We start from the raw sequence: 26016 nt of genomic DNA, 5'->3' as shown, positions 1-26016 counted from the left end.
TTACATTCCTATTTTAATCATTTTAAGTTAGAAGCACCGAACGTTGGTTATTGGTTGGTTTTTAAAATCAAAAATAAAAAGATGACATAACCTTAGTTTATTTACTAAGTTAACCACCAGCCAGCGAGTTGGTTAATTTGTCAACTAACTAAAGCATTTAATGTTTTGTATTATCAGAAAGTACGATTTTCATTATTAGCTAGAAACACTAACCGCCACTTTAGTTAAAATGGCGCCATTTACTAAAATAAACAACGGTTCGCCCAGTTTACAAACTAACCAGCTAGTTTATAAACTAGCCAAGTGTACACATTATCCGTCAGATTATCTTAAGATTTAATAACGATTTCCTCTGATTTCTTCCATTTTGTACATTGTAGGAATTTATTGTTCTTTCAAATGTTGATAACCTCATTAAAATCCGTTAATTAGTAGTTTTCTTTATAAGGTTGTAGGAAGGTGTAATTTGAATGTTACATAGAAGAGACAGGTAGCGAGGCATCTTAAAAAATAAAAAACAATGAATAAAAATTCCGTCATTTTTTAAGTTATAATTCCTGAAAATTAGTATTTGGGCTTTCGGTTTAAAAAGAAGAAAGACGTGTCTTAGGATTGTCGAAAAATCGACACCTAATAGCGTAATAAAATTTGTATAAAAATTCGTAACTTTTGAATAAAAATTGAAGAAACACGTATTATAATTGGAAAAAGGGGTTAAACATGGAATCCATGCAACTAGTACTTGAGCTTTCGTTTAAAAATAAAACGTTTCAAATTTCTACCCCTAAAGGGGTTATTATTTAAAAATTCGTCATTGTTGAACTTATTGTGAAAAATGGTATTTGGGTTGTCGGTAAAAAATAAAGAAATACATGTTTCATGATTTTATAGATTACTCACATCCAAAAACGGTTGAATATCAAAAACCGTCATTTTTTAGCTGGTATCTATAAAAATTGGTTTTCGGTGAAAAATAAAGAAACAAGTATTTTATTATTTTTAGAAATCCCACTCCCAAAGAGGGTTAAACATAAAAAATCGTCATTTTTGGAGCTATATTCATAAAAAATGGTATTTGATCTTTCGATTAAAAATGAAAAAGACGTGTTTTTGGATTTTAAAAGTTTCACCCCTAACAGGGTTAAATATAAATATAACCAAAAAATTGAGCGGTCGTCTAAAAATAAAAAACACGTGTTTTAGGTTTGTTAAAAATTCCACTCCAAGGGGGTTAAACGAAACAATCCTTCATTGTTGAAGATATACATTTCAATTGATATCTTAGATATTAGATTCAAAAGGAAGAGACGTATATTTAAAAAATTTTAAAAACTCCACCCCCAAGGGAGTTAATATGGATTTCCGGTTAAAAAGAATGAAAGTGTGTTTCAGGATTTTTTAAAATTACATCCACAAGAGGGTTAAACAGAGTATGAGTTTGTTTGCAATTATGAAAGAAAGCAAAATTTACTCGGGTTCTCATTGGGTCACGGTATTAAAGTTCACAATAAAATTATGTGTTTCTACTTTTTGTTATATTAAGTTTTCCATTGTTTTTCTGTGTTTCAAAATGGTTATGAACATGCGTGCGAAGCCGTGGGCAACTGTTAGTTATTAATAACTTCAAAATTTGGACGGTAACCCCCAGTTTTTCCCCTTAAAATACTTTTTAGATCTTGCTGAATGTTGATTTAGTTTTTTATGAAAATCATAAGAAGGTGATTAGTTGTACCAAAAAACAATAATCTGTTAAAATAAAAAAAATCTTAAGAAAGTGAATTTAGGTACCAACTATTTTAAACAATACATTTCATTTTTTCTTGTCAAATTATATCAAAATGATAGAGGTATGTTTCTCATTCACATTGTTCTTTTCCTCTGCTTTCTTTATTTTTTTTATTTAGATGTTCTATTAATTATATAATTGCTCAAGACAATGGAGCAAAGTGTTTCTGTAGTTGCCGTACTAGCTTTAACGTCTTCATAAAGTAGCAATTATTTGAGGTCTAGAATTGTATTAAAAAAAGTCGAATTAATGCAAAATAAAATTTATTCTACAGAAGTCAACTATACACAATTATTTATCTCTAGACTACAACTATTTACAATTTTCTATCACTATTTATACACTATTTACAACAACTACACTACCTAATTTAAATTTACGCTTGGACAATGATTTTCAATGCAATGTTTAGCAAGCATGGTCAGTGGTCCAATCCACATACAACCTACATTTCTCCTTGGGCACGTCCTTGGACCAAACTTGCACTTTTGCTCGTGGATCTTCATGTCCTTGCCCCAGCAGACATGTCTGCACCCCCCGGAATTAAATTTACAGCTGACCCTCAGACTGTTGTAGATTGCCTCCAAAATGTGTGATGGAGGCAAGGAATATCCGCTCCGACAAAGCGGACAGCACACATTTTGGCTCAGCCTTTCCATCTGTTGCCGACAGTCTCCGCAAATTGGGTGTCCTTGGTTGCAGGGGTGGATTGGGGGGCGCAGAATGTCGTAGCACACAGGGCATTCCATTGCCGCCATTATCTGTGCTTTGTTTACAGCTGCCATTTTGTTTCTGCAACAGAAAGTAGTAAAAGAGTAACAAAAGTTTTTTTTTAAGTTGTTATTACTTACATAAGATGGTTTGGTCACACTCAGCTACGATAATTGATGGTAATGAAATTTCTGGAATTGTTTCTCTTTAAAGCGCTTCTAAGCTAATAAAAGAAATGGAATTTGGGGTTGTTATTTCTCTTACTTATAGTGGTTGGGAAAGTTAGCTAGGGGGTGGGGCTTAGATTTTAGCAACTTTCTCAGCGGAACCAAAATTAAATAAATTTTTAAAAAATAATAAATTTGTGCTTTAAATCTTTATGTATATTTCGTTAACTTTATTGTAACCAATTTTCACACTAAAAAAACAATCATTATAAAGTTTTTTAGGTTAAAAATATCTATACGGATATCGTAAATTATTTTCAGTAGTAGGTTCTATGATCCTTATGATAAATCACTTTTTATTGAAATACAAAAACACATTGTAAAATTATGAACAGTAAAATTGGAACTTAAGAAAAAACTATTAATTATTAGTATGATCAAAACAAGATTACTCTCTTAATACGTACACAATAAGTGTTTTAAGTTTTTCCTATATGTACATCTCAGTAAAGATTTTTCAATAAAAAACGTCAGAATATTTTTAACAGATTTAAAGCACTTTTAAAACTGTACTGAACTCGTGTTCATGATAAATCAGAAAAAAGCGGCCAATTTGTTCTCAAACTCGTTAAATAAGTAACTATACCAAGCAATTTTTTTTAAGTTTTGATCTAGTTATCCATGACAATTACCTCAGCAGTGAATAACTTCAACATCGCTTTATCTGTCAATATGTCCAAAGTGTTCACCGAAGAAAAAAAAAATTATGTTGGAACTTTATTTCCGTAATGGACATCGGGTTAACGTAACTGTCATGGATAACTAGATCAAAATTTTGGAAAATGGCACTAATAGGCCGATTCGTTGATATTTTAACTCAGTCATTTTTTAAGTACCTACCTAATCGATCTGAGTTTAGAAGCATAATTCAAAAAATTTAATAATAATAATAATAATTTAATTGTTTTTGAAATATGTAAGTATGATTGAAATAAATTCAAGTTATTTATCGGTAAACCTAGATTCATTTTAGGGTTTTGGTATTTATTGCACAATATTAATAATTCTCAACTAATTTAGCAAATGCCATATCCAGACATCAGTGGATAACCCCGATAAAGTGTCATTCGAGTTAAAAGTTAAACACTAGTTTAATAATTCTGTTCAAAACGTTGATTTCGTCGGTCTGGTGCGAAAGATGTGTAAGAAGAGAAACCTATTTTGTTTGTGACAATTATCAATTTACACAAATAAAAATTATTAATGTTGAACAAAGGTAGGTTCTTGTTAATAAATGAAAGATTGTTATTGATATTGACAATAGTAGAAATGTATTTATTTATCCACAAACACATTATAACTAGAGTTTTATCCACACTTGTGAAGCATATAAAGTGACCTATTATCCACTAGTGGAGTAAAGTTACTTTATTGCCATAGCAACTAGCAACTATGACTACCAGACAAAGCCTGCCAAGTTTTATTTTACGAATACGAATATATTTTTTCGATTAATTCCATTTTGTTAATGTGGTGCGTGTGGATAAAACGTTGTATTGCATTTATGTTTTCGTCGCATTTTATCCAATGTAAGTGTATAAGAATATATAACATTTTTGCGTGGATAAATTGCTTTCTAAAACACTTATACAATAAATAACTATAAATTTTATTCCGAATTTGTTTGCATTTAATACCACTAGTCCTTCGAAGGTGTTTTTCTCACCTCAAATCAACTGTTTCACCGTTTTTTTGCTGTCAAAGAAACAAACTTTGAAAAGTAGGTACTCTGGTAATGATATTTTTTCTATGATGCTTCTGAAATTATAACTATTATACCAAAAAATACAACACAAAATTGTGTTATTTATTAGTGGGAAACCATCGACCATAATAAATTTCTTGGAAAATGATAAGTGGACATTTCTTATAAAATCCGACTTGTTGTCTGGTGTTAATACCCGTACAATTTTAGTTCACAGTTGCCTTCTCGTAATTAAAGTCCAAGAAATGCTTGAGGATTAAGAAACCCTAATACCTATCGGTCCTGACGGAATTTCCACGATAATTTTAGCACCTGGCCCAATAATACTTTCTCACTAACCGGTTTACCTAGGTACCTGTAAATGAATTAGCTCAATTGCTAATTTTCAAAATAAGACATAACAACGAATAGGGTAGTAGATATGTAATCTCCGAAATATTTTAATACCTAATTGTTCAAAATTCATACAAAATTCATAAAGTTGATAAGCTAGAATTAAAAATACGATTATGTCCAAGTTTATCAAAATCATTGAACTCATTCTTTTCTTTCTAACTAAATCCTTTGATCTCCACAAGCTACCCATTTTTTCACTGAGTATTACCTTTTATTTTTTGAATTTATTGTCATGACTGCGTTTAATTTTTGTTTAAACCACCCTCATATGTCAAATAATAAAAAATAAAATTAAAAAAAAAGTAATTATGCAAAAGCAAAACCTTTGTTAACTTTCAGTTATAAAAATACGATCACATGACAATTGATATAATATTGTATTTTTCTTTGCATTTAAATCAACTGTTAGTAGCAATTTTGTGTTCGAAGTCGTCGACAATAAGATATTTAACAGAGAGATAAAATTTACAGTCAAGGCTAGAGCTACAAATTTGAAACTAATTTAAAAAAAAATTATCAACAAAATGTTTTTTTTGACAATAAATTAATGTTGCTCCTTAATTACCATTAAATAATAGCAAAACATCCAAAAAAAATGCTTGTTTTTGAAAATCGATGTGAAACTCGATTGAAAATATTTCGTGATTTTGACAACATTTCTCATTACTTATTAAACAAAGCTTTTTCTTAATTTTCTAAATTTAAAAGAAATTTTTACAAGTCAGCGGATCCAGAAAACAACATTTAACTCAAAAATCCTTCAAATCCGATTATGAAATTGGCCATTAGTTAGTTAATCTGGTAACTTTCCACTTTCCATAAGAAGTCTTATCAAAATTCTTGAAAGAAAAGGATTTAGTTCTTAAAACTTTCTCAAGTAACTTTAGGATTACATTATGCTTAAATAAACAAAACCCTTTACACCAAAGCAAAGAATGCAAATAGAATTTCAAATAAATCATTATGAATTTGGGACTTGGTTTTAATAATTTATCACTCTTACTTTAACAATTTTCGTTGAACCGAAGCAAAATATTACATCAATACAAATTTTGAACATTATCAAAGTCTTAAATGGTAACGTAATTGATCCCCTATCGTTTATACTATTAACTTATTTTTTACTCGACTAGAAATATTTATTTTTGCCTCGGTCATAAATGTTGAAACATCCTGTATATCCCACCAAACTTAATTTTTTATTTCTTAAGCTTTTCACGTTTGTTGCAATCTAGGCTGTTCTTTTTAATATTAATATTCTTTTTAATAATACTAGTCTTCTCTAGAACAATATATAGTTTGTATTTTCGGTTTACTATCATAAAAACCATTGTGGTGGAATTGGCTAACCTGTTAGCATGACAACTCATAAAAGTTAATGCCAAGAGTACCTACCCATTTTCCACCACAATGGTTTTTATGAAAATGAATTGAATCTATGTCAATTTAAATTGCAACGGGTTAAAAAGTCAATTGATTTGTTTTGGCAGCATAGTGGAAGGAATCAATTCATTAATAATTATTTGTTGACTTATGTAGAAAATCATAAAACAGATGATTTTTTGTTTTTTCTTGCCCACCATTTGGTTTGTTTGTTTATCTGCTGTCAAAACTGGAATAAAATTCATAACTTGGATATAAGCGATTTTTGTAAAATGACCCTAAAACAGGTCAATTTTTCTTTTCTCTTGCTCATTATGATTTTGTCTATGTAGTTTTTACTGCCTAAAATACACAGCCACCTCAAACTTTTTTTTCACATAAAACGGTATGTCAAGTGGCCTCATGTACAACGTTTTATTTGTTTTTGAAATAATTTCAAAGCCTACGCGATAAAATATAAAAACCAATTTTATAAGTTGAATGTAAAATCCCACCAAACATGTTACAAAACGTTAGAAATTAATGTTATTATAGTTCCGCTATATTCCAGAAAAAGAACGGTACCCATTTTGAAAATTTTGCGTTATGCAGGGTGTATTAGAATTACGTCTGTTAATTTTTGTGCAAGCGAGCCGGTCTGTGTTTAATAATTAGTTTGTATTCATAGCAACAATTTTAATTGTTGTTTTAAATTGTTTAAATTGTCTGTTTCTATCACAACGAAAATGGTTCGACTCTTTTATTTTTGTACTCATAGGCGGGTACCCGTTTATACACGTATGTTATCTTTTTTCAAATTTTAAGTAAATTTGCGAATTTCTTATTGAAAAGATACAAATAGAAAAAAATGTTTTATTTGTTGAGCTCTGTTACTGTTACTACTGTTTTTTTACACGCAGGTCTTGAAACGCTTCAAAAAACAAATAGTGCGTTTTCTATTGTTTGCAAAGTGACCTTTCATACAAGATGTCACTTGATACACTGTTACATTTGAAAAAAGAAATTAGAGGTTTGGTGGTTGTGCATTTCTGACAGCAAATAAAGAAAAACCATAATAAATACACCAAGTGATGGGCAAGAAAAAATAAAAATTGACCTATTTCAGGATTTCTTACAAGTCACCAATTTACAAAATAATAAATTGATTCCTTTCATTGGCATCATACTGTATGTGTACATTTATTAGTATGCAATTTTAATAAAGATCACGAGAATTTTAACTAAATAAAAACCAAAAAAAAGATAAAATTTTCAAATATTAGAGAAAAAAACGAACATTACATAAATGACCTTAAATTTTTAAATTTGAACATTAATAAATTTCTTTGGCGCAAACATTCATTTATTTTGCAAGATTACATCCAAATAAGCTAAACAAACTATGAATCCAGGTTTGAGTTTCGGTATTTCTGAGTTTCTGTCTCTTTTTTTGAGTCTGAACTGTAAATGTACACGTAAAGAGACATTTAAAAAAATCCCACAAATAAGAGCAACAATAAGAAGTTTTTTACTTATTTTTTCGCTCAATAGTCCTAAAATTGCGATTAACATAAACATTGTTTCGCATGACATTATAACTTATTCGATTATTTTGTAAAGAAAAAAATGGTACACAAACTAAACAATAATTATTACAATAGTTCATGCCCTTTAATTTTTAAGAAAGTGTTTATAAAATCTAAAAATTATGTATACTCGTAAATGCATTTATCAATTTATCGATTATTTATTATTATTATTATTTATTATTAATTATTGATTTATCAATTATTATCATAGAACATAGAACTTGAAAAATTGAGAACAATAATGTCAACAAATTATACATAAAGATTTCAAACAAATTCTTTATTTTTAAGAACTTTCCGATAATTTTTGCTTCAATACCTACTTAGTTGAGTTTTGTTTGTGAAAGTTGCTAACGCTCAAGCTCCACCCCTTACCTGACTTTCTCAACCACTATAAGTTAAGGAAATAACAACCCCAAATTTCATTTATCCTGCTAGCTTTGAAGAAAAACAACTCAAAAAATTTTCTCACTTATTATCGTAGCTGATTGCGACCAAACCATCTCCTGTAGGTAATTACAACTTTTTTCAAAAAAAACTTTTGTTACTCTTTTACTACTTTCTGTTGTAGAAACAAAATGGCAGCTGTAAACAAAGCACAGATAATGGCGGCAATGGAATGCCCTGTGTGCTACGACATTCTGCGCCCCCCAATGCACCCCTGCAACCAAGGACACCCAATTTGCGGAGACTGTCGGCAACAGATGGAAAGGCTGAGCCAAAACGTGTGCTGTCCGCTTTGTCGGAGCGGATATTCCTTGCCTCCATCACACATTTTGGAGGCAATCTACAACAGTCTGAGGGTCAGCTGTAAATTTAATTCCGGGGGGTGCAGACATGTCTGCTGGGGCAAGGACATGAAGATCCACGAGCAAAAGTGCAAGTTTGGTCCAAGGACGTGCCCAAGGAGAAATGTAGGTTGTATGTGGATTGGACCACTGACCATGCTTGCAAAACATTGTATAGAAAATCATTGTTCAAGTGTAAATTCAAATTAGGTAGTGTAGTTGTTGTAAATAGTGTATAAATAGTGATAGAAAATTGTAAATAGTTGTAGTCTAGAGATAAGTAACTGTGTATAGTTAGACTTTTGTAAAATAAATTTTATTTGCCATTAATTCGACTTTTTTTAATACAATTCTCCTCAAATAATTGCTACTTTATGAAAACGTTGTAGCTAGTAGCTTTGTCAACTGTCTTGAGCAACTATAAAATTAACGAAAATCTAAGTAAAAAAAATTAAATTAAATTAATTAAATATGAGATGTATTGTTTAAGAATGGATTAGGATAGGGATAGGAAATTGTAAAGAGTTGACTGTAGGTGAAATAAATTTTATACTGCATCAGTTCGATTTTTTTTTTTAAATACACAGACAAACCACAAATCAAGTAATTAGTTAGTGTAGTAATAACTGACTGGGCACTTTTGCCAACTATAATAAGCAACTATAAAACTAAAAGAACATGTAAAGGAAAAAGTAGAGGCAAAAATGAGAGCGAAACACATCTTTTGATTACAATTTGAGAAGATGAAAAAGAAACATGTCTATTGTTTTCGATTGGTTTTCGTAAATAAAATTATTGATATTTTTTTATTAATTACTTGACCTTAAACTTGGAATTACAAAAATTAAACGTTCTCACTGAAAAAAATGTCAAGGTTTTTGTTAAAGCCATTGGCAACTTAATAAATAGCCTTGTCTTAACTGATAAAATGATAACCGCCTTTCGAGCATTTGGTCCAATTTCAAGGTTAAATTAATGATTTTTGTTTTTATAAGTGACAATGAATTTATCAGAACTTGCAAAAATTTCTGTGTTGTTTTCGTGAAGTTCAAGACAAAATTTAGGACAAAAAGAAGCTGAGAAAGTAGTTAATTTTGTATTCTGTAAAATATTGTGGATTTCAATCAAAAAAGCTTTATAAAATTTGAGATTATAGTATTTATTAGATATATCAGTTACTATAAGAAATATGAGCTAAACAATTATGTGAAAGTAAATTTGAAGTTATTGTTTAGCATCAAAATGTGCAACTTTAACCTAATTTAACAGACCTCTTATCTCTTTTTAATACGGACAACCTGTATTTGAACAATTATATATTTTCTTAGAAAAATTTTTTGGTGTATAAAAATTTCCTATTCTTGGTGATGTTTTTTAATTTTCCAGAGAAGTAATAAAACATTTTTATAAGAAATTCTCCTTCAAACAAAATAAATCGCAATTTTTTTATCAGTTTGTGGAAAAGCAAGTAATAGCAAAATTTTGATGATTTATTATTTATTAATGTCTGAATCTTTTGGTTTTAAATGAAGTTTTAAGTAAATAATTCCATGAGTTTAAAAACTCTGAAAAAGTGGTATTTACATTAGTTAGTACATACCTACAAGTAGGTAACTTAGGGTAGTCAGATATTTTTAAATATTTTGATAAAGCTTCAAACAAAAATTAGTAATTCGTCTAAATATTAAATATTTTGGAATTGTGTTCCAGTGGTACGTTATTGAGAAGCAAGTGCAGATTACGGGAAAAATGTTGAAAAAACTCCTAAAGTTATATTTTAAAAAATCTGGAGCTACAAACTTATTGTGTTAACTTCTTTAGTTTTCATAATTTTTTTATATTTCTATGTTTCATACCAGGTAATCGTTCCGTAACAAAACGATGAATAATTATTTTAAAATTTACTATCAGACTTCAGCAGTTTTTTTAATTTAAAAAAAATAAAATTTATCCAAAAAATTGCAATGTGTAGATGTGCCAACACAGGGAATTGTTTCCTAGGAAACCGTTTCAAAAATAATTTATTTTTATTGTTAGTCAAATTCTATTACGATCATGACTTACACAACGTTGCCACATATCATTTATCTAAAATCCGTTATTTATCAATAATTTTAATACAAAGAATTTTTTTACTATTTTTACCTTTATATGTAACCACTTTTCTACCACACACCATTGAGTTGGTGCGCCAGTTTTTGAGCACGCTGTATACATAACATGTAGCTGTAAGAAAGATCACAAGAGGTTTAAATTAAATAAAAAAACAAAAAAAAGACCAAAACTTCGTTTTTCCTTTTGGCTAAGTTATCCATTTTTGTACAGAAAGATAAAAATCCAAAATCTAAAAAAATAATTATGGGTACTAAAGATTCAATTAAATTTTTAGAGTTTGTTAATATTTTTTCCACTTTTGGAAATTTTTAGCATTAATAAATTTCTTTGGCGCACACATTCATTTATTTTGCAAAATTACAGCGATACAATCTAAGCAAATTACGATTTCAGGTTTGAGTTACGTTATTTCTTAATAATAATATTTCTTAATAAGAGAAATTAAAAAAAAACAAACACAAATAAGAGGAATAATAGGAAGTTGCAAAAAACATCATCCATTTGGGTATTTCTTTTCTACTTATTATTTCGCTCAACAGAATCTTAAAATTGCGATTAACATAAACTTGACATTATAACTTACGTATATTGGATTATGTTTGCAAAGAAAAAATGGTACACAAATTAATAAGAGAAAATGGACAACGTTTTTGGAGAATTTAAAGTCATTCAAATAAAAGCAGTTAAGTTCTTAAAGTATAGGTAAATATAAATAACGTATTGATTTATGTGCAATTATTACAACAATTTATGCATCTTATTTCTAAAAAAGTATGTATTAATGTAATGTTAAAATTATGTATAAATGCATTTTAGCTAACTTAGGTACCTGTAAACTCATAAAAGACAAAGTTATATTAGGTTGTTAAGATAATGCTCAAAATTCCTTCAGAACAGGTTATAAGGGTATCTTAATCCGCAGGTGATTTTTGGACTTTATGAGATTAAATCTGTGAACCATAATAATGAGGGGTAGCACCTGACAAAAAGTCGGCGCTTTCTAAAAACTTTCTAATAATTTTACAAGAAATTTTGTTCTTGTTATCTACAATTAAGTGTAGAGAAAACGATTCACAATTTACATATTCCTAGAGTTTTAAGTTATAAATAGTTATAATACAGTTTAGGACGGTATTTACCTATTAACAGTAATAATTATAAAATATTCCAAAAGCATTATAAAAAAACCTTTTTCTACTTTGGCTTCACAAATTGTTTAGAGAACTCTTGTGAAACTCTTTTTCGTAAATTTTTTGGAGTTGTATTGGCAGTGCTGAGCTGGGTATCGTCAGTCATTACTGTAATTTAATTTATGATCTGTCAACAACGTCAAGTCGTTTATTAATAAAACCCGAATAATTAACAAAATTAAGAGGAAATAGTTTGAAGAGATGTTGATGTTAAACTAAACAAAAACAAACAACAACAACAGAAAGTAGAAAAAATAGTATATTACACTCGTTTTATAAGACTTAATTATGGCACTCCTTCGTCGTGCTCCAAAACCATTCGTGCCACATAGACCGTCTTATAAAACTCGTCTTTATTAAATCTTGAAAAGTTGATGAAATTCCATTATAAAACTTTAAAAAATGGCAAAGACACATTTCTAGTTTTTTTGTCAAACAAGTCAAAATTTAGACTTTTTGTAAAAAAAGAATTAGTTGTACATTAACTTTAAGAAAAAAGTTTGATTTTCTGATAAATAACCTGACACAGATCACAATACATATCTCAAAAACAATTTAAAAAAAGCACACAAGCCTGTAGAATATTCTTATGATATAACGTCGACGTATCGGCCTATTGTATAATTAAAAAACCGTGATATACTAACGTATAATACTTCTGATGTGCACAAGAGAGCAATCTTTCAATATGCTAACACCCTTATTACTTAAATACAATAATTAATACTTTTTAAATTACTTTCCATACTTTTTGGTTGTTCACTAAAAAGTGATCTATCAATTATTATCATAGAATTACTGAAAAAAAAATTTAGATGTCCCTATGGGTATTTTTAACTTCAAAAAATGTACCTATAACGGTTTTTCTTGTTAAAAGTTCAAAACAATACTGTCCTGCTAATCAAAATCGTCGTAACTACTTTCACTTTTTAAATTTTCAATAGCACTTTTATTTCATATGCTTGAAGTATGGATTTTCCGATAATTTTTGCTTCAGTACCTACGTAGTTGAGTATTGTTTGTGAAAGTTGTACACTGTACAAAAAAAAACACTTTTATTATCGAAATTTATTTTCGAATTGGAGGCTTAATAAATGAACAATGGTAATATTCGATGTCTAAATGCCTGTCATTAGTTCTATAAAGCGGCATTTTCTGATTGTACATAGAAAATTTACATACGACTAGACGAAAATCTTTCTAACAAACATAATAGTTTTTTATTAGGTTCCAATTTTATTTTTATACTGTTTACTTCATGTATTAATAATTCTTTATTTTTAAGAATTTTTCAGTAGTTGAGTATTGTTTTTAGAAAGTTGCAAAAGCCCAAGCTCCACCCCTTACCAGACTTTCACCACCACTATAAGTAAAAGAAATAACTGCCCCAAATTTCATTTCTCCTGCTAGCTTTGAAGAAAAACAACTCAAAAAATTTCCTCACTTATTATCGTAGCTGATTGCGACCAAACCATCTTCTGTAAGTAATAACATCTTTTTTCAAGAAATACTTTTGTTACTCTTTTACTACTTTCTGTTGCAGAAACAAAATGGCAGCTGTAAACAAAGCACAGATAATGGCGGCAATGGAATGCCCTGTGTGCTACGACATTCTGCGCCCCCCAATCCACCCCTGCAACCAAGGACACCCAATTTGCGGTGACTGTCGGCAACAGATGGAAAGGCTGAGCCAAAATGTGTGCTGTCCGCTTTGTCGGAGCGGATATTCCTTGCCTCCATCTCACATTTTGGAGGCAATCTACGACAGCCTGAGGGTCAGCTGTAGATTTAATGCTGGGGGGTGCAGACATGTCTGCTGGGGCAAGGACATGAAGATCCACGAACAAAAATGCAAGTTTGGTCCCAGGACTTGCCCAAAGAGAAATCAAGGTTGTTTGTGGATTGGACCACTGACCATGCTTGCTAAACATTGCATTGAAAATCATTGTCCATCGTTAATTTAAATTAGGTAGTGTAGTTCTTGTAAATAGTGTATAGATAGTGATAGAAAATTGTAAATAGTTGTAGTCTAGAGATAAATAATTGTGTATAGTTGACTTCTGTAGAATAAATTTTATTTTGCATTAATTCGACTTTTTTTAATACAATTCTAAACCTCAAATAATTGCTACTTTATGAAGACATTAAAGCTAGTACGGCAACTACAGAAACACTTTGCTCCATTGTCTTGAGGAATTATATAATTAATAGAACATCTAAATAAAAAAAATTAAAGAAAGCAGAGGAAAAGATCAATGTGAATGAGAAACATACCTTGACTCCTTGTCCTTAATCCGATTTGTTCCCTAAAACTCTATTTTGCGGACTTGTTACATAAAAAACTATTTTATTATGTATTATTTTATTTTCTATTACTGAAAAAAATAATAAGGTTTTTGTTAAAGCCATTGACAACAAAAAAAAATTTTTATCTGGTAAAAAATAATGTGTACTTTTTAGTTTTTCGATTAATTGAAAAAAAATTACACATTACAAATTTTTGTTTTAATTTTTTCAAGCAAAAATCAAAAGGACTTGACATTACTAACAATGACATTCTTCAGGTGCTTTGTTACAAAAAATTTAAATCTGTCATTGTTTTTTCCAAGGCGATTTTTATGACAGAGTTATAACACTTAACTTTGATTTTTCTTATGGACGCCCATAGTCCATACTTAAATTTTTGAAAAATCTTTTTGTTCCTGACTACAACGATGTTATCACCACATGATATAACTAAAACCATTTTTCAAGCAGTTGTTATAAGAAATACAAGATTTGTTAAATTAGGGAGAAGTTGTACATTTTTATGTTGAACAAATACAGGGTGCTCAAAAAATGGCGCACCAACTCAGTGGTACGTTATTGAGAAGCAAGTGCAGATTACGGGAAAAATGTTGAAAAAATTCCTAAAGTCATATTTTAAAAAATCTGGAGCTACAAACTTATTGTGTTAACTTCTTTAGTTTTCATTATTTTTTTATGTTTTCATGTTTCGTACCAGGTAATCCTTCCGTAACAAAACGATGAATAATTATTTTTAAATTTACTATCACATTTTAGCAGTTTTTTTAATTTAAAAAAAATTACAATTCATCAAAAAAATCACAATGTGTAGATGTGCCAACACTGGGAATTATTTCCTAGGAAACCGTTTCAAAAATAATTTATTTTTATTGTTGCTTAAATTCTATTGCGATCATGACTGTCAGACAACGTTGCCACATATCATTTATCTAAAATCCGTTATTTATCAATAACTTTAATACAAAGAATTTTTTTACTATTTTTACCTTTATATGTAACCAGTTCTCTACCACACACCATTGAGTTGGTGCGCCATTTTTTGAGCAGCCTGTATGTAAAAGAAAATTTGAAGTAATAGTTCAGCACAAAAATGTGCAGCTTTGCCCAATTTAATAGACCTCGTCTCTCTTTTTAATAACTGAAATCCCCATGACAGAGCACGAAAAATGTACACCCTGTATTTGAACATATCGGGTGTGTCAAAAGTGGCGGATAGGCTCTTGAGATTGGATACTAGTGGTTATTAATAAATTTTTTTCATACTCATTTATTTTGCAAGATTACATCGAAAAAGCTACGAAAGATCTGGGTAACGTTATTTTTGAATATTTAGGAATATCTCTTTTTTGAGTCAAAATAGTAGTAATTTACGATGGACGTAAAAAAAAGAATAAAAACCGAAACACAAATAAGAGAAATAGAAATGTATTTTTATCAAATATCATAAATTTTCTACATACATTATTTATTTCGTCCCTTTTTAGATATTTGTTCGCTAAACAGAGTCCCAAAATTGCAACAAACATAATCTTTTTTTCACATAACATTAGCTTTTTATGTTTGAAGTAAAGGAAACAATAGTATGCAGAGAAATTAGAACACCTTATGTGTGACGTGCTAATTTTTGTACAACTGTAGATGAGAAAGTTATATTGGGGTGGTAATATTATGGACAAAATTCCTTCAGGACAGGTAATAAAGGTAATTCTTGGATTTTAATAACAATGAAACTAGAACTGTGAACTATAATTAAGGGTATTAGCACCAAACAAAAGTCGGCGCTTTCTGAAAACTTTCTGATAATTTTCCAAGAAATTTGTTGATATTACAATAAAGACAAAAATGATAATCCAAAACTCATTTAAATAAAATTCCCATGACCGTTGCTATAATAACTTAATAAGTAATAAGATAATTTAGGGTTTTTTTTGTAATTAATATTCCAGAAGCATTACGAAGAAACTTTATCTTAAGCTTGTTAAAATACCATCTTTAACTTTTAGAAATAAAACACAAGAGCATTATAACAAAGACAGTTTAAAAACCCGACTCATTTTTATTTTAAACTTTTAAAACTTTTAAACTTTAATTTTAAACACAACGCGTTTCAACCACTAAGTGGTCCTCCTCAGATGAATATAAAGACGATTCTGAAGACTTTAGTGACTTTTATGTCTCCTCCTTTTTCCTCTACTAAAATGTTAGACACAATTAATTTAGTTTAATTTCAGTTTTTCAAACATTTTATTTTAAAGCAAATTTTTGTTAAATATTAAAAACTATAAAATGGCTTAGATTGCCTAAAAACACAGATCACACATTATCTTTTGCATAGAAATGAGAAAACGCTCAAAAACTGGCACACCAACTCAGTGGTACGCTGTTAAGAAGCATGTGTAGATCACAGAAAAAATTCCTAAAGTCATATTTTAAAAAATTTGGAGCTACAAACTTATTTTGTAAACTTCTTCAGTTTTCATTATTTTTTAATGTTTTTATGTTTCACACTAAGTAATCGTTCCCTAACACAACAATGAATAATTATTTTTAAATTTCCTATCAGACTTTAGCAGTATTTTTAATTTAAAAAAAATTAAATTCATCAAAAAAATCACAATTTGTAGATGTGTCAACACTGGGAATTATTTCCTAGGAAACGGTTTTATTTTTATTGTTGATCAAGTTCTATTGCGATCACGACTGTTAGACAACGTTGCCACATATCATTTAATTAAAATGCGTTATTTATCAATAACTTTAATCTAAAGAATTTTTTTACTATTTTTACCTTTATATGTAAGCAATTCTCTACCATACTCCAATGAGTTGGTGCGCCGGTTTTTGAGCACCCGGTATGCTCACTGTGAGGTTGAAACGCGTTGTGTTTAAAATAATCGTTGACTGTGTCGGGTTTTTAAACTATGTTTTTGTTAATCGTTCCCACGCCAGGAAATTCCAACAAGAAGAGGAGCTTCATATTTACAGTTTTTTAGACTTATTTTAGATTTCCCGTAAAAAAACAATTAATTATACTTTATTTTCAAGCAAACTAGCTACAAAAAAAAGAAAAATAATTATGAACAGTCCCAGTTTTTACCAAAAGTTTGAAACAAAATAAATTGTTTTTAAAAGTTAGCATGTTTTTATAAAAAAATAATACAAAGAGTAATTATTTTACTTTTTTTTATAAAACGCGATTTGGAAAATGTATATTTTGATCTACACAAATTTTCCATTTCTTCATTTTATGTAACCCCTTAAAATAAAAAAATTGTGACATCACAATTTGTTTTTATTTAAATCAATAACTATTACTTAAGTTGTTTCCTATTAATAAATAATTCTAAATTTTAATGTGACAATGCTAATAATGTTAATGGTTAATAGTATTAAAAATATTTTTGACGTCTTGTGATAATGATATCAACTAAAATTGCAACACCACTTATAAAGCATTAGTTCTAGTCAAAAATTTTAAATTGATTATTTATGAAAAAAATAAACAAATTTTTTCATTCACAAATGAATATTTGGTAACTACTAAAAAAATTGACAAAAGAACGGGAGAAGTAACTTGGTAAAACACCTTTAAAGTAAAGTGATAAAATGAATACGAAAGCTAATTCTAATAAAATTCTTACAAGTTATAAAAACTACGAAAAATTCCGAAAATGGACGTGTTGGCTGTAATTTTGTAAATTCAAAACCAAACTGCTCTCATAACAAATTCAAAAATACTTTAACTTAATAAAAATTTTGACTTTGAGGTTATTGTCAGCAATTTACATTCCAACATTTACCCCAATATTTAGTCCTAGAAAACTTACAATTTTAAAATCTAAAACTGCTAAGCTAGTGAAAGACAAAGTAAAATTGGGGAGCTAAAATTGTGGTCAAAATTGCTTCAGGACAGATAAGAAGGGTGACTTAATCACCAGGCAATTCTACGAACTTTAATAATGAAACTAGAATTGTGAACTATAATTATATACAGGTATTAGTACCATACCGGAAATGGGAGCTTTCTTCAAAATTTTCCAAGAAATGTTGTTGCCAGGATGTTGCCAAAAAATTTTATCTACAAGTCACTGAAATAAAGTACAATTATAATCGAATTACGCAATTGTACTGACTGTTTATAAAAGACTAGGATCTCAGGTGGTTCTGGAATTTGAATTTGTCGCATTTAATTATCTTATTTCTATGGAATTTCTAAAATGTACAAATTTTTACCTACTCAGGTAACCAGTAAAACCACATTTTTCATATACTAACATTGTTCGTTTTTTCTGGAAAGAAGCGGCAAACTTTTAATACCTACTACGATCCTACCTACATTCATGTGCACAGAGTGTCTCAAAATTGACGGGACTAAAACAAATCGAAAGTTAAGAGTGAAAAATTGTTCGATTGGACTTCGTTATCAAGTTATTGATAAAAAACTAAAAACATTAAATTTTATTGAAAGCGAATTTACCATATTTGTTGTCACAAAATATGCTACAAAGCGATTTGGAAACTTATCCGCATATGTTCTAGCCTCAGCAGTGGCATTGCCATTATACACACATCTAACTTACAAGTATAACCGAGCTTTTAACATATCGACAAAATCTCGAATGCACTAATGCAGTTAATACTTGTCACTAGGCAGAGCGATTCAAAGAATTTTAACATCGTTAACATCAACTAATGAATTTTGTTGCACAAATATTTGGAAAAATTTTTTTACTCTTAACTTCCGATTTGTATTATTTCATTCTAACAGTTTCTAATAATCAATATTTCAGAAGTACCACAAAAAATACGTCTATCAAAAAACAATTTCTACGAGTAAAGTAGTCAAAGTTTATAAAAAATCTAAATTTCATTTTAAATGTATACCTATGTCAAAAAATTAATTTTCCGTAAAAAAAATAGTTTCAAGCAAACTCACCTACAAAAGAAACAAATTATTATAAAAATGAGTTTTTTGCAGTTATTGTTAAAGTTAACCAACCTTTACACATTTTTGTTTAAAAAAATGGCAACAATTTATTAATTTATTGCTTAATTTAATGCAAAAGAGAAGTAATTTTTAATTCAGTTCAACTAAACGTAACTATAACTAGAACTGTATGTGTGTGAAAACAGATTTTTTCTAACTTTTCTATATGTTTTTTAGTGGTATAATATTTAATATAAAAAAAATCAATTAAATTAATTAGAAATAAGTTGTCGTAATTGGTCGAAACGAAATTTGAATTTAATCACAATCACATTTAAAGCTCCTAAGTAATACAACTTAAGCTTGAACTTTTTTTAAATAAAAATTGAATTTCATTATCTCTCCATTGTTTCCAAACCAAATAAGAACTGATTATTCTAATTTTATTTTGTCAATTACCTGGTCAAGAAAAATGGACCAATAGAAACGCCTCAAACTCTGCTTCAGGCTATAAATTCGTAACGACTTGAGCCCTCAGGCAGTGAAGCAGTGACTTTTCTGCAGTACATCGTGCCAGTAATTGTGCTTTTTCTCTGACATGAAAACAATTTACAATTCTACGTTTAACGAAAACTGTGTGCCCGAAAAAATGGAAAACCTCTGGCAAGGAAGTTCCCTTAGTTCAATTGAAGAAATTTTCGATCCAATAGAAATCAAAAAAGTTGTGGACTCTTTAGTCATGTCGCGATTTAGTGCCCAAATTATGAAATCTCGCACACGAAGATCCAGATCTTCATGTTCTGAAAGTCAAGACAATGTCTCTCTTTCAAGTGGGGTAAGTTGAATTTATTTTGATTGTCATGTTTACTATTATTTAAATGTTTTGCAGCGTTCCGATTCCAGTATAAATACTTATAATTTATCGGCGTTAATTTCAAATCCATACCCACAGCCATATTATTATGTGAATATCTTCACTTGCTCTGGAACTGACTCCACTCGTGAATTAAGCGATTATTGCTCAATTGGTCCAAGCTTTGATTTAATGGACACAAAATTGTTCATTTTGAGTCAAAATAAGGACCAGATTTTGAAAGCGATACATTATGACGATTTATATAACAAAACGAGACTAAGCAAGGAGCGGCTTGAGGCGGAAAGACTTCTTTTAATTAACGGTAAGTCTTAATTCAACGTTTTAACACCATTTACTAAAACGTTTTTTACAGATCTGACAAGTAATTTATTACTAACACGAGACAATAGATTTGAAGAGAAAAATGAGCTGTGTATAGGATCAGTAAAAATCAGAAACTGCTACACTTGGTGTGATAACCAACAACTTGAGGAATTTTTCCTTTGTGTAGTAATCTGTGGTTGCAAACTACTTGCTTCCGAAGTGACTCAAATAAAATCAAACGGAGTGATACATTTTAAGGAAGAATTTGTTGTAACCGGACTGCAACCAGATTTTACAATCAACATTAAAATTTATTGCGCTAGTAGAAAGGTAAATGTTTTTGCGATTAGCTTGGTGCTTATTCTAAATTTGATAATTTCAGGCCATGAAAAAATCGAAACAATCATTTGCCTGCAAGTACGCTCCACGTCCAGAAGAAGAAATTCCTTTACGAAAATCACTTTTTACCTTATGGGGAGAGACCTACACAACATTGCAAGATCTCCCAAAATCGAATTTGATGGAAGTTTGGATGAATTCTGGACGTTTTACTGCCAGCATTTTCAGTTGGACTGATTTAAATGTAAATTTGTCTGGTTTTTTAAATGTTAGTCAGAGTGAAGAGTGTCCGCTATGGAATAGGGAATGGTGTTGTTTGGATGGGAGATATTTGCAATATTTTAATTATCCTCCAGATGAATCCTTCGAATGTAAACCGATAGGGACAATTGATTTAGCAACGTGTGTTGAATTCAAGTTGCTTTCGAGAGAGGAGTGTGCGCGAAAGCAAACACTTTTCTTAAAAACATATTTTGGAAAAACTGTTTTATTATCATGTGATACCAGAACTGAATTTGAATGTTGGCGAAATTGTATCGAAAGGATATTAAGCGCAATCGAAATTTGGGAACACTGAACTTATTGTTTGTATTTGCATGTTTGGTTTGTACATTTCGTAATAAATTTATATTGAGAAAATCGTCTGTCTTTTCTTCAAAATCATAATTATATAAAGAACAAAAAAATGACAAATTAAAAGACTAATTCGAAGAAATTAAAATACATTTGTAACTGTAAAAAAATCGCAAAAATTTTAAACTTAAATAAAAAAGAAAAATTTTAGAACCACCAAAAAAATAATCAAAACTTCGCCTTCCAAATGCAATGGCCAAGTTACCAATTTTTGAAGAAAATAGATATCCAAAATTTTTTATTTAGTACAGAAGTTATTTCTCAAACAACGATGTCAAAATATTTAAAAATACCCAAATTAAAAAATTTTTAGATTAGAAGACCACTTATTTAAATAGATTTTGTCGGCACAAGCTAAAAAAACTTAAAAAAATAGAAAACTTGTACCCTGACTCAAGAAATTTTGCTCAAAAAACATATTAAATGTAAAAATTATAATTCTGCAATGATAAATAAAATGCGAAACTAGACTAAATAAAAATAAAAAAAATTAAAAACAGATCCAATTAAAATTAAAACGTTAAACTTTCGAAACCATAAAAAAGTCATCATTTCCTCTTACCAATGCACAAATAAGCATTCAAAATGTTAAAAATGGCCAAAAATTTAATAGAAAAAATTAAATATGCACCCTAGGGTCAGGACGTGTCCACTGCATAATCCATAACTGTTTTCTATGCAAGCATTCAATTTGATTTTTTTATGACAAGCTTAAAGTTCGAGAGCTGTCGGGTATTCAACGAGCGTCAGCGAGTTACATAGACACCCGCAAACTTTAAGCGTTTTCGCATGAGTGTTTTTCATTTTTTTTTTGTTGAAACAAAACGTGTTTTAAATTAAATTAATGTTTTTTTCAATCACAATTTTTTAAAATGTATTTTAAAATTTAAATTTAAAATACGTTGCTATGGAAGCGTGTTTTATTAATAGTGATTATAATCTAGAATTCAGAAATCAAAAAGAAGGCTTAAGATGTAACCAACAAAAAAATGTTTTAATCTCTATACAGAATGTTCTAAAATTAAATACCCAACTAAGTTCTGTTTTTTTTTAATGGAAACTCCACATTTTTTAGGACTAAATTGTCAATGTAAAGAATCTGCTTTTACAGACTCATCTGTCATAATTTTTGACTAATGTCAATTTATGTGTAAAAATAGCGTCGCGCAAAAACTCACAAAAAATTATAACTTCAGAACCATTTAAGATAATTTTTCCAATCGATTTTTTAAGCTTTAGCACATATTTTGCAATGAAAGCGAACACGAAGACTATATTTCAGCGCCTACCACGATTTTCTGAAAATGACAAACTGCAAATATCAATATTTCGATTTTTTCAAATGCATCACCCAATATTTTATTGCATCATTAAATAAAATTTTTTATAAGTCTTTTGTCAATATAAAAACATCATCAATTTTTATTTCGCAAAAATTTACAACTTTTACAAATCAGACCCCCAAAATTTACATCGACAAAAATCTCATAAATAATGCCACGCAATGATGCAATAAACTATAAGGTGTTGCATTTGAAAAAATTGAGTTATTGCCATTTGTAGTTTGTCATTTTCAGAAAATCGTAGTAGGATAGAATATCGACTCTAAGTTCGCTTTTATTGCAAGAAATGCGATAAAGCCTAAGGAACCTAAGCCTAAGGAATCTTCAATAGTTCTAAAGTAATACATTTTTCTGTCTATGCACAACGCTATTTTCACACATAAATTGACGTCAAAAACTATGACAAATAAGTCTAAGAAAATGTAACAAAAAATTGGGGTTTTCATTAAAAAAAAACAAACTTAATTGGGTAGTTTATTTTGGAACACTCTGTAGACAAATTAAAATATTTTTATAATGTGTCTTATCGATAAAAAAATCATATTAATACCTTGTATAGAAAAAAGCATGGACGTACCTCAGGGTTACTCTATATTTCTAAATGGAAACAAGAAAATAGAAAGGAAAGATCGGTGCAAAATTAAATTCTCTTCCCCTAGCATCTAAAAAATAGAAATGGGTAACCATATTTTTTTAAAGTTTGCATTCTTAATTTTGAATACATCAAAGGAAAGATGATAATTGTTTCTTGCAACTGCCTAAATACCATTCAAAATATTTAAAGATAGTTTGTTACCAATTTTTGAAATGGTGAGAAGGTTTTACAAGGTGAGTCAAAAGGTTATTTCAATTTTTTTTAGATGCAACCAATAATACCAAGTCCAACGGAAGAAATTTGTAATTGTTAGAAAATTACAAAATTAATCTACGATTACATTGTCAACTTTGTGTTAACAGTAAAACTCCAAAAAAAACAAATATTTCCCAAACGTTAAAACTTTTTCAAATGTGAAATTACTAGACTAAAGGTCACTATTTATTATTTTTACCTTTTAAAAATATTAAAAAGTGTACGAGTTATCAATTTTTGAAGAGGAAGGTAGAAATCCAACAATGTACAAAAAATACCAAAAAGTCTAAACTTTTCCACTTTTGAAATTATCAACAAAAAAAATGGAAATTATTTTGCGTTGTCAATGTTTATTACAAATAAGTAAAAAGTTTGTTAAACTATTAGTTATATCGTACTAAGCCAAAACGGCGCTATAAATATTACACCAAAAAAATAATTTGGATAATGTTAGCAACCCAATTCGATATTGATTTTTTGATGTGGAATCCAATTTTGAGACACATTTGTTTCCATAGGAAATATTGACTTAAATCATAACACTCCACTCCACGTCTCTAAAAAACACCAAAATTTTCTAGGACCTTTAAGGAAAAACTTATTTATTACAAAAATCAACAAACACTATTTTAAAACATTGTTACAGCTACTGAACAACTGTAAATGCCAAAACAGTAGGATTTGAAAATGGCGCCACATTTTACAGGTTTCTGTGTCAAAATGCGCAAAGAATTATCATGAATAAATTACGGCCGAAAGGAAGTGACACCGTTTCGTATAGATAACACAAACTGTACCAAATTCATATATTTCTACATTTGTGATAATTTCGTTCAATAAGCGCGCACTTTGCTGACAGGCACGTAGATATTTGGATCAATAAAAACAGTAGGGCATGAGGGCGGCATAACGCTCAACATGGTGCCAACGGGTCAAATATTTCTTCACAAAAGGAAAGATTCGAATTAAATATTGACTCAAGTGTGAAAAAATTATAAAATAATCCCTAGTGAAGATGTGTAGTTAGTGTTATAAATGGTAAGTAATGTATAAAGACTGTCTTTAAAAAAAATATTTTTTACGGAGATATTGAACCTATTTTGGAATATAAATTAACAAACGATCAATACCTATGTTATCAAGTTTATCGAAAATTAAGCTTTATTTAGTCAATTTTGAGAAACGAGAGCGTTATAAAAGTCATTAAATTATTTTAGTGACAGTTTAAAATCAATGAAGTATAAGAATTTGACTTTTTAGTAGTAAAAAGTTTTTTAATCTTTTTATCGTTCATTCATAATAATAATTTCTCCATTCGAAGATTTCACCCCGTAAAAGATATATAAATTTGAAAACTCCTAATACTAGGTGGTCATTAAGGATCAAGTTGGTACAAATTTGAAATCTTAATTTGGCAATCTTGACTATGAAACTAGAATGTCAAAATTTTATACTAAATTGTCATTCACTTCCGACGGACGAAATAAACTAGCAGGAATGCTAATAACACTTATTTTTTGGCACAATATTTTATAGTCACCCGTATTTGTAGTTAAATTTTTTAAATGATATAAGTTATTTGGACAATTCAAGCTATAATTTATTTTTCTTTATACAAAAGAGCACAAAAGAACTTGATAAGTCTACTATTGTTATTAAACGTTAAAATATTTAAATAAATTTGTACAAAATTTACAGAAACTTTATGTGGGTTAAATCTACATACAGCGTTGGGCAGAAAGAAGTATGGAACCTAGCGTTTTGTGCCTAAACTAGGTACATTACCAAAAACTAATTAGTACATCATCAACTCCTTCAAAAATGTGATCATTTTGTAAGAATGACATTTTTTAGAAATATCAAAAAAAAAATTTTAATGGCACCCTACCACCTGGATTTTTTTAGTAAAAGATTATGTTGTTAAAATAACTTCTACTTTAACAAAATTAATTTTAAGCCAGGTTTTCTTAAATAAATTATTAAAGTTGAGTTCCGAGCTCATTAGGAAGGTTTTTAAATTGTTAGCAAATATATATACAACCACTTCGGCCAAGTTCGAAAAAGTCTCGAAACGAGCTAAAAAAAACACTGGTTTAAAATTTATGTTATTAAAATAGAAGGTATTTTTAGAGCATAACCTTTTAACAAATAAAAAAAATGTAGAGTGCCATTTGAAAAAAAATTTTTTTTTCAATAACTCGAAAACTAAAAAAATTTTGAAAAAAATTATTTTTGAAAAATGATCACATTTTTAAAGTAGTTGATGAACTATTAATTTTTTCGTAAGGAAGATAGTTAAGGCACAAAACGTTTGGTTCCATAGTTTTGCCCAAAGCTGTATATTTTTCGGCGCGTTAATTTCCAACAAAATGGCTCTTTGCCAGCAAAGCAACTCGTTTTTAAATGCATTAGTGAGAAAAGTGGTTCAAGTCAAGTTATGCAAAAATATCCTTTAGAGTGAGTTAGAAATAAAGTGCATAAACAGTGTAATTCAAAAGTGTGAGACATTTGACATTTTAAAAATTTATTGAAAGTAATAAATAACTAAACAAAAATTCATTAATTTCT

At 29.2% G+C, this 26016-nt stretch overlaps 3 protein-coding genes across 3 annotated transcripts in view; 2 read left to right on the top strand and 1 right to left on the bottom strand.

Moving 5' to 3' along the window:
• Nucleotides 1-2136: 2136 nt before the first annotated feature.
• LOC656802 (sorting nexin-8) overlaps nucleotides 2137-26016 on the bottom strand; it is a 62712-nt gene continuing 38832 nt past the window's right edge. The window contains exon 4 of the mRNA XM_064357326.1: nucleotides 2137-2578. Coding sequence (XP_064213396.1) covers nucleotides 2152-2578 — 427 coding nt within the window. The 3' untranslated portion in view covers nucleotides 2137-2151. The remainder of the gene's footprint in view (nucleotides 2579-26016) is intronic.
• Nucleotides 19446-21282, top strand: LOC135266500 (anillin-like). Its single transcript, XM_064357388.1, has 4 exons — nucleotides 19446-19938; nucleotides 19993-20281; nucleotides 20333-20613; nucleotides 20666-21282. The coding sequence occupies exons 1-4, from the start codon at nucleotides 19702-19704 to the stop codon at nucleotides 21197-21199; spliced, it is 1341 nt and encodes a 446-aa protein (XP_064213458.1). The 5' UTR covers nucleotides 19446-19701; the 3' UTR covers nucleotides 21200-21282.
• TBC1D16 (TBC1 domain family member 16) overlaps nucleotides 24216-26016 on the top strand; it is a 29869-nt gene continuing 28068 nt past the window's right edge. Inside the window, exon 1 of the mRNA XM_001807893.4 lies at nucleotides 24216-24486. Within this exon, the coding sequence (XP_001807945.2) occupies nucleotides 24484-24486 (3 nt within the window). The 5' untranslated portion in view covers nucleotides 24216-24483. The remainder of the gene's footprint in view (nucleotides 24487-26016) is intronic.

This window comes from Tribolium castaneum, chromosome 6, assembly GCF_031307605.1.
Source record: "Tribolium castaneum strain GA2 chromosome 6, icTriCast1.1, whole genome shotgun sequence".
Taxonomy (NCBI): Eukaryota; Metazoa; Arthropoda; class Insecta; order Coleoptera; family Tenebrionidae; genus Tribolium; species Tribolium castaneum.
The sequence above is the reverse complement of the archived record's forward strand: the minus strand, read 5'-3'. Positions and strand labels throughout refer to the sequence as shown.

What these genes read in the sequence shown, in the direction of transcription:
- LOC135266500 (XM_064357388.1), top strand. Translation starts at nt 19,702, where the DNA reads ATGAAAACAATTTACAATTCTACGTTTAACGAAAACTGTGTGCCCGAA. An exon ending in ATGTCTCTCTTTCAAGTGGG is followed by an intron (nt 19,939 to 19,992) that starts GTAAGTTGAATT and finishes AATGTTTTGCAG; the next exon opens with CGTTCCGATTCCAGTATAAA. An exon ending in TTTATTGCGCTAGTAGAAAG is followed by an intron (nt 20,614 to 20,665) that starts GTAAATGTTTTT and finishes TGATAATTTCAG; the next exon opens with GCCATGAAAAAATCGAAACA.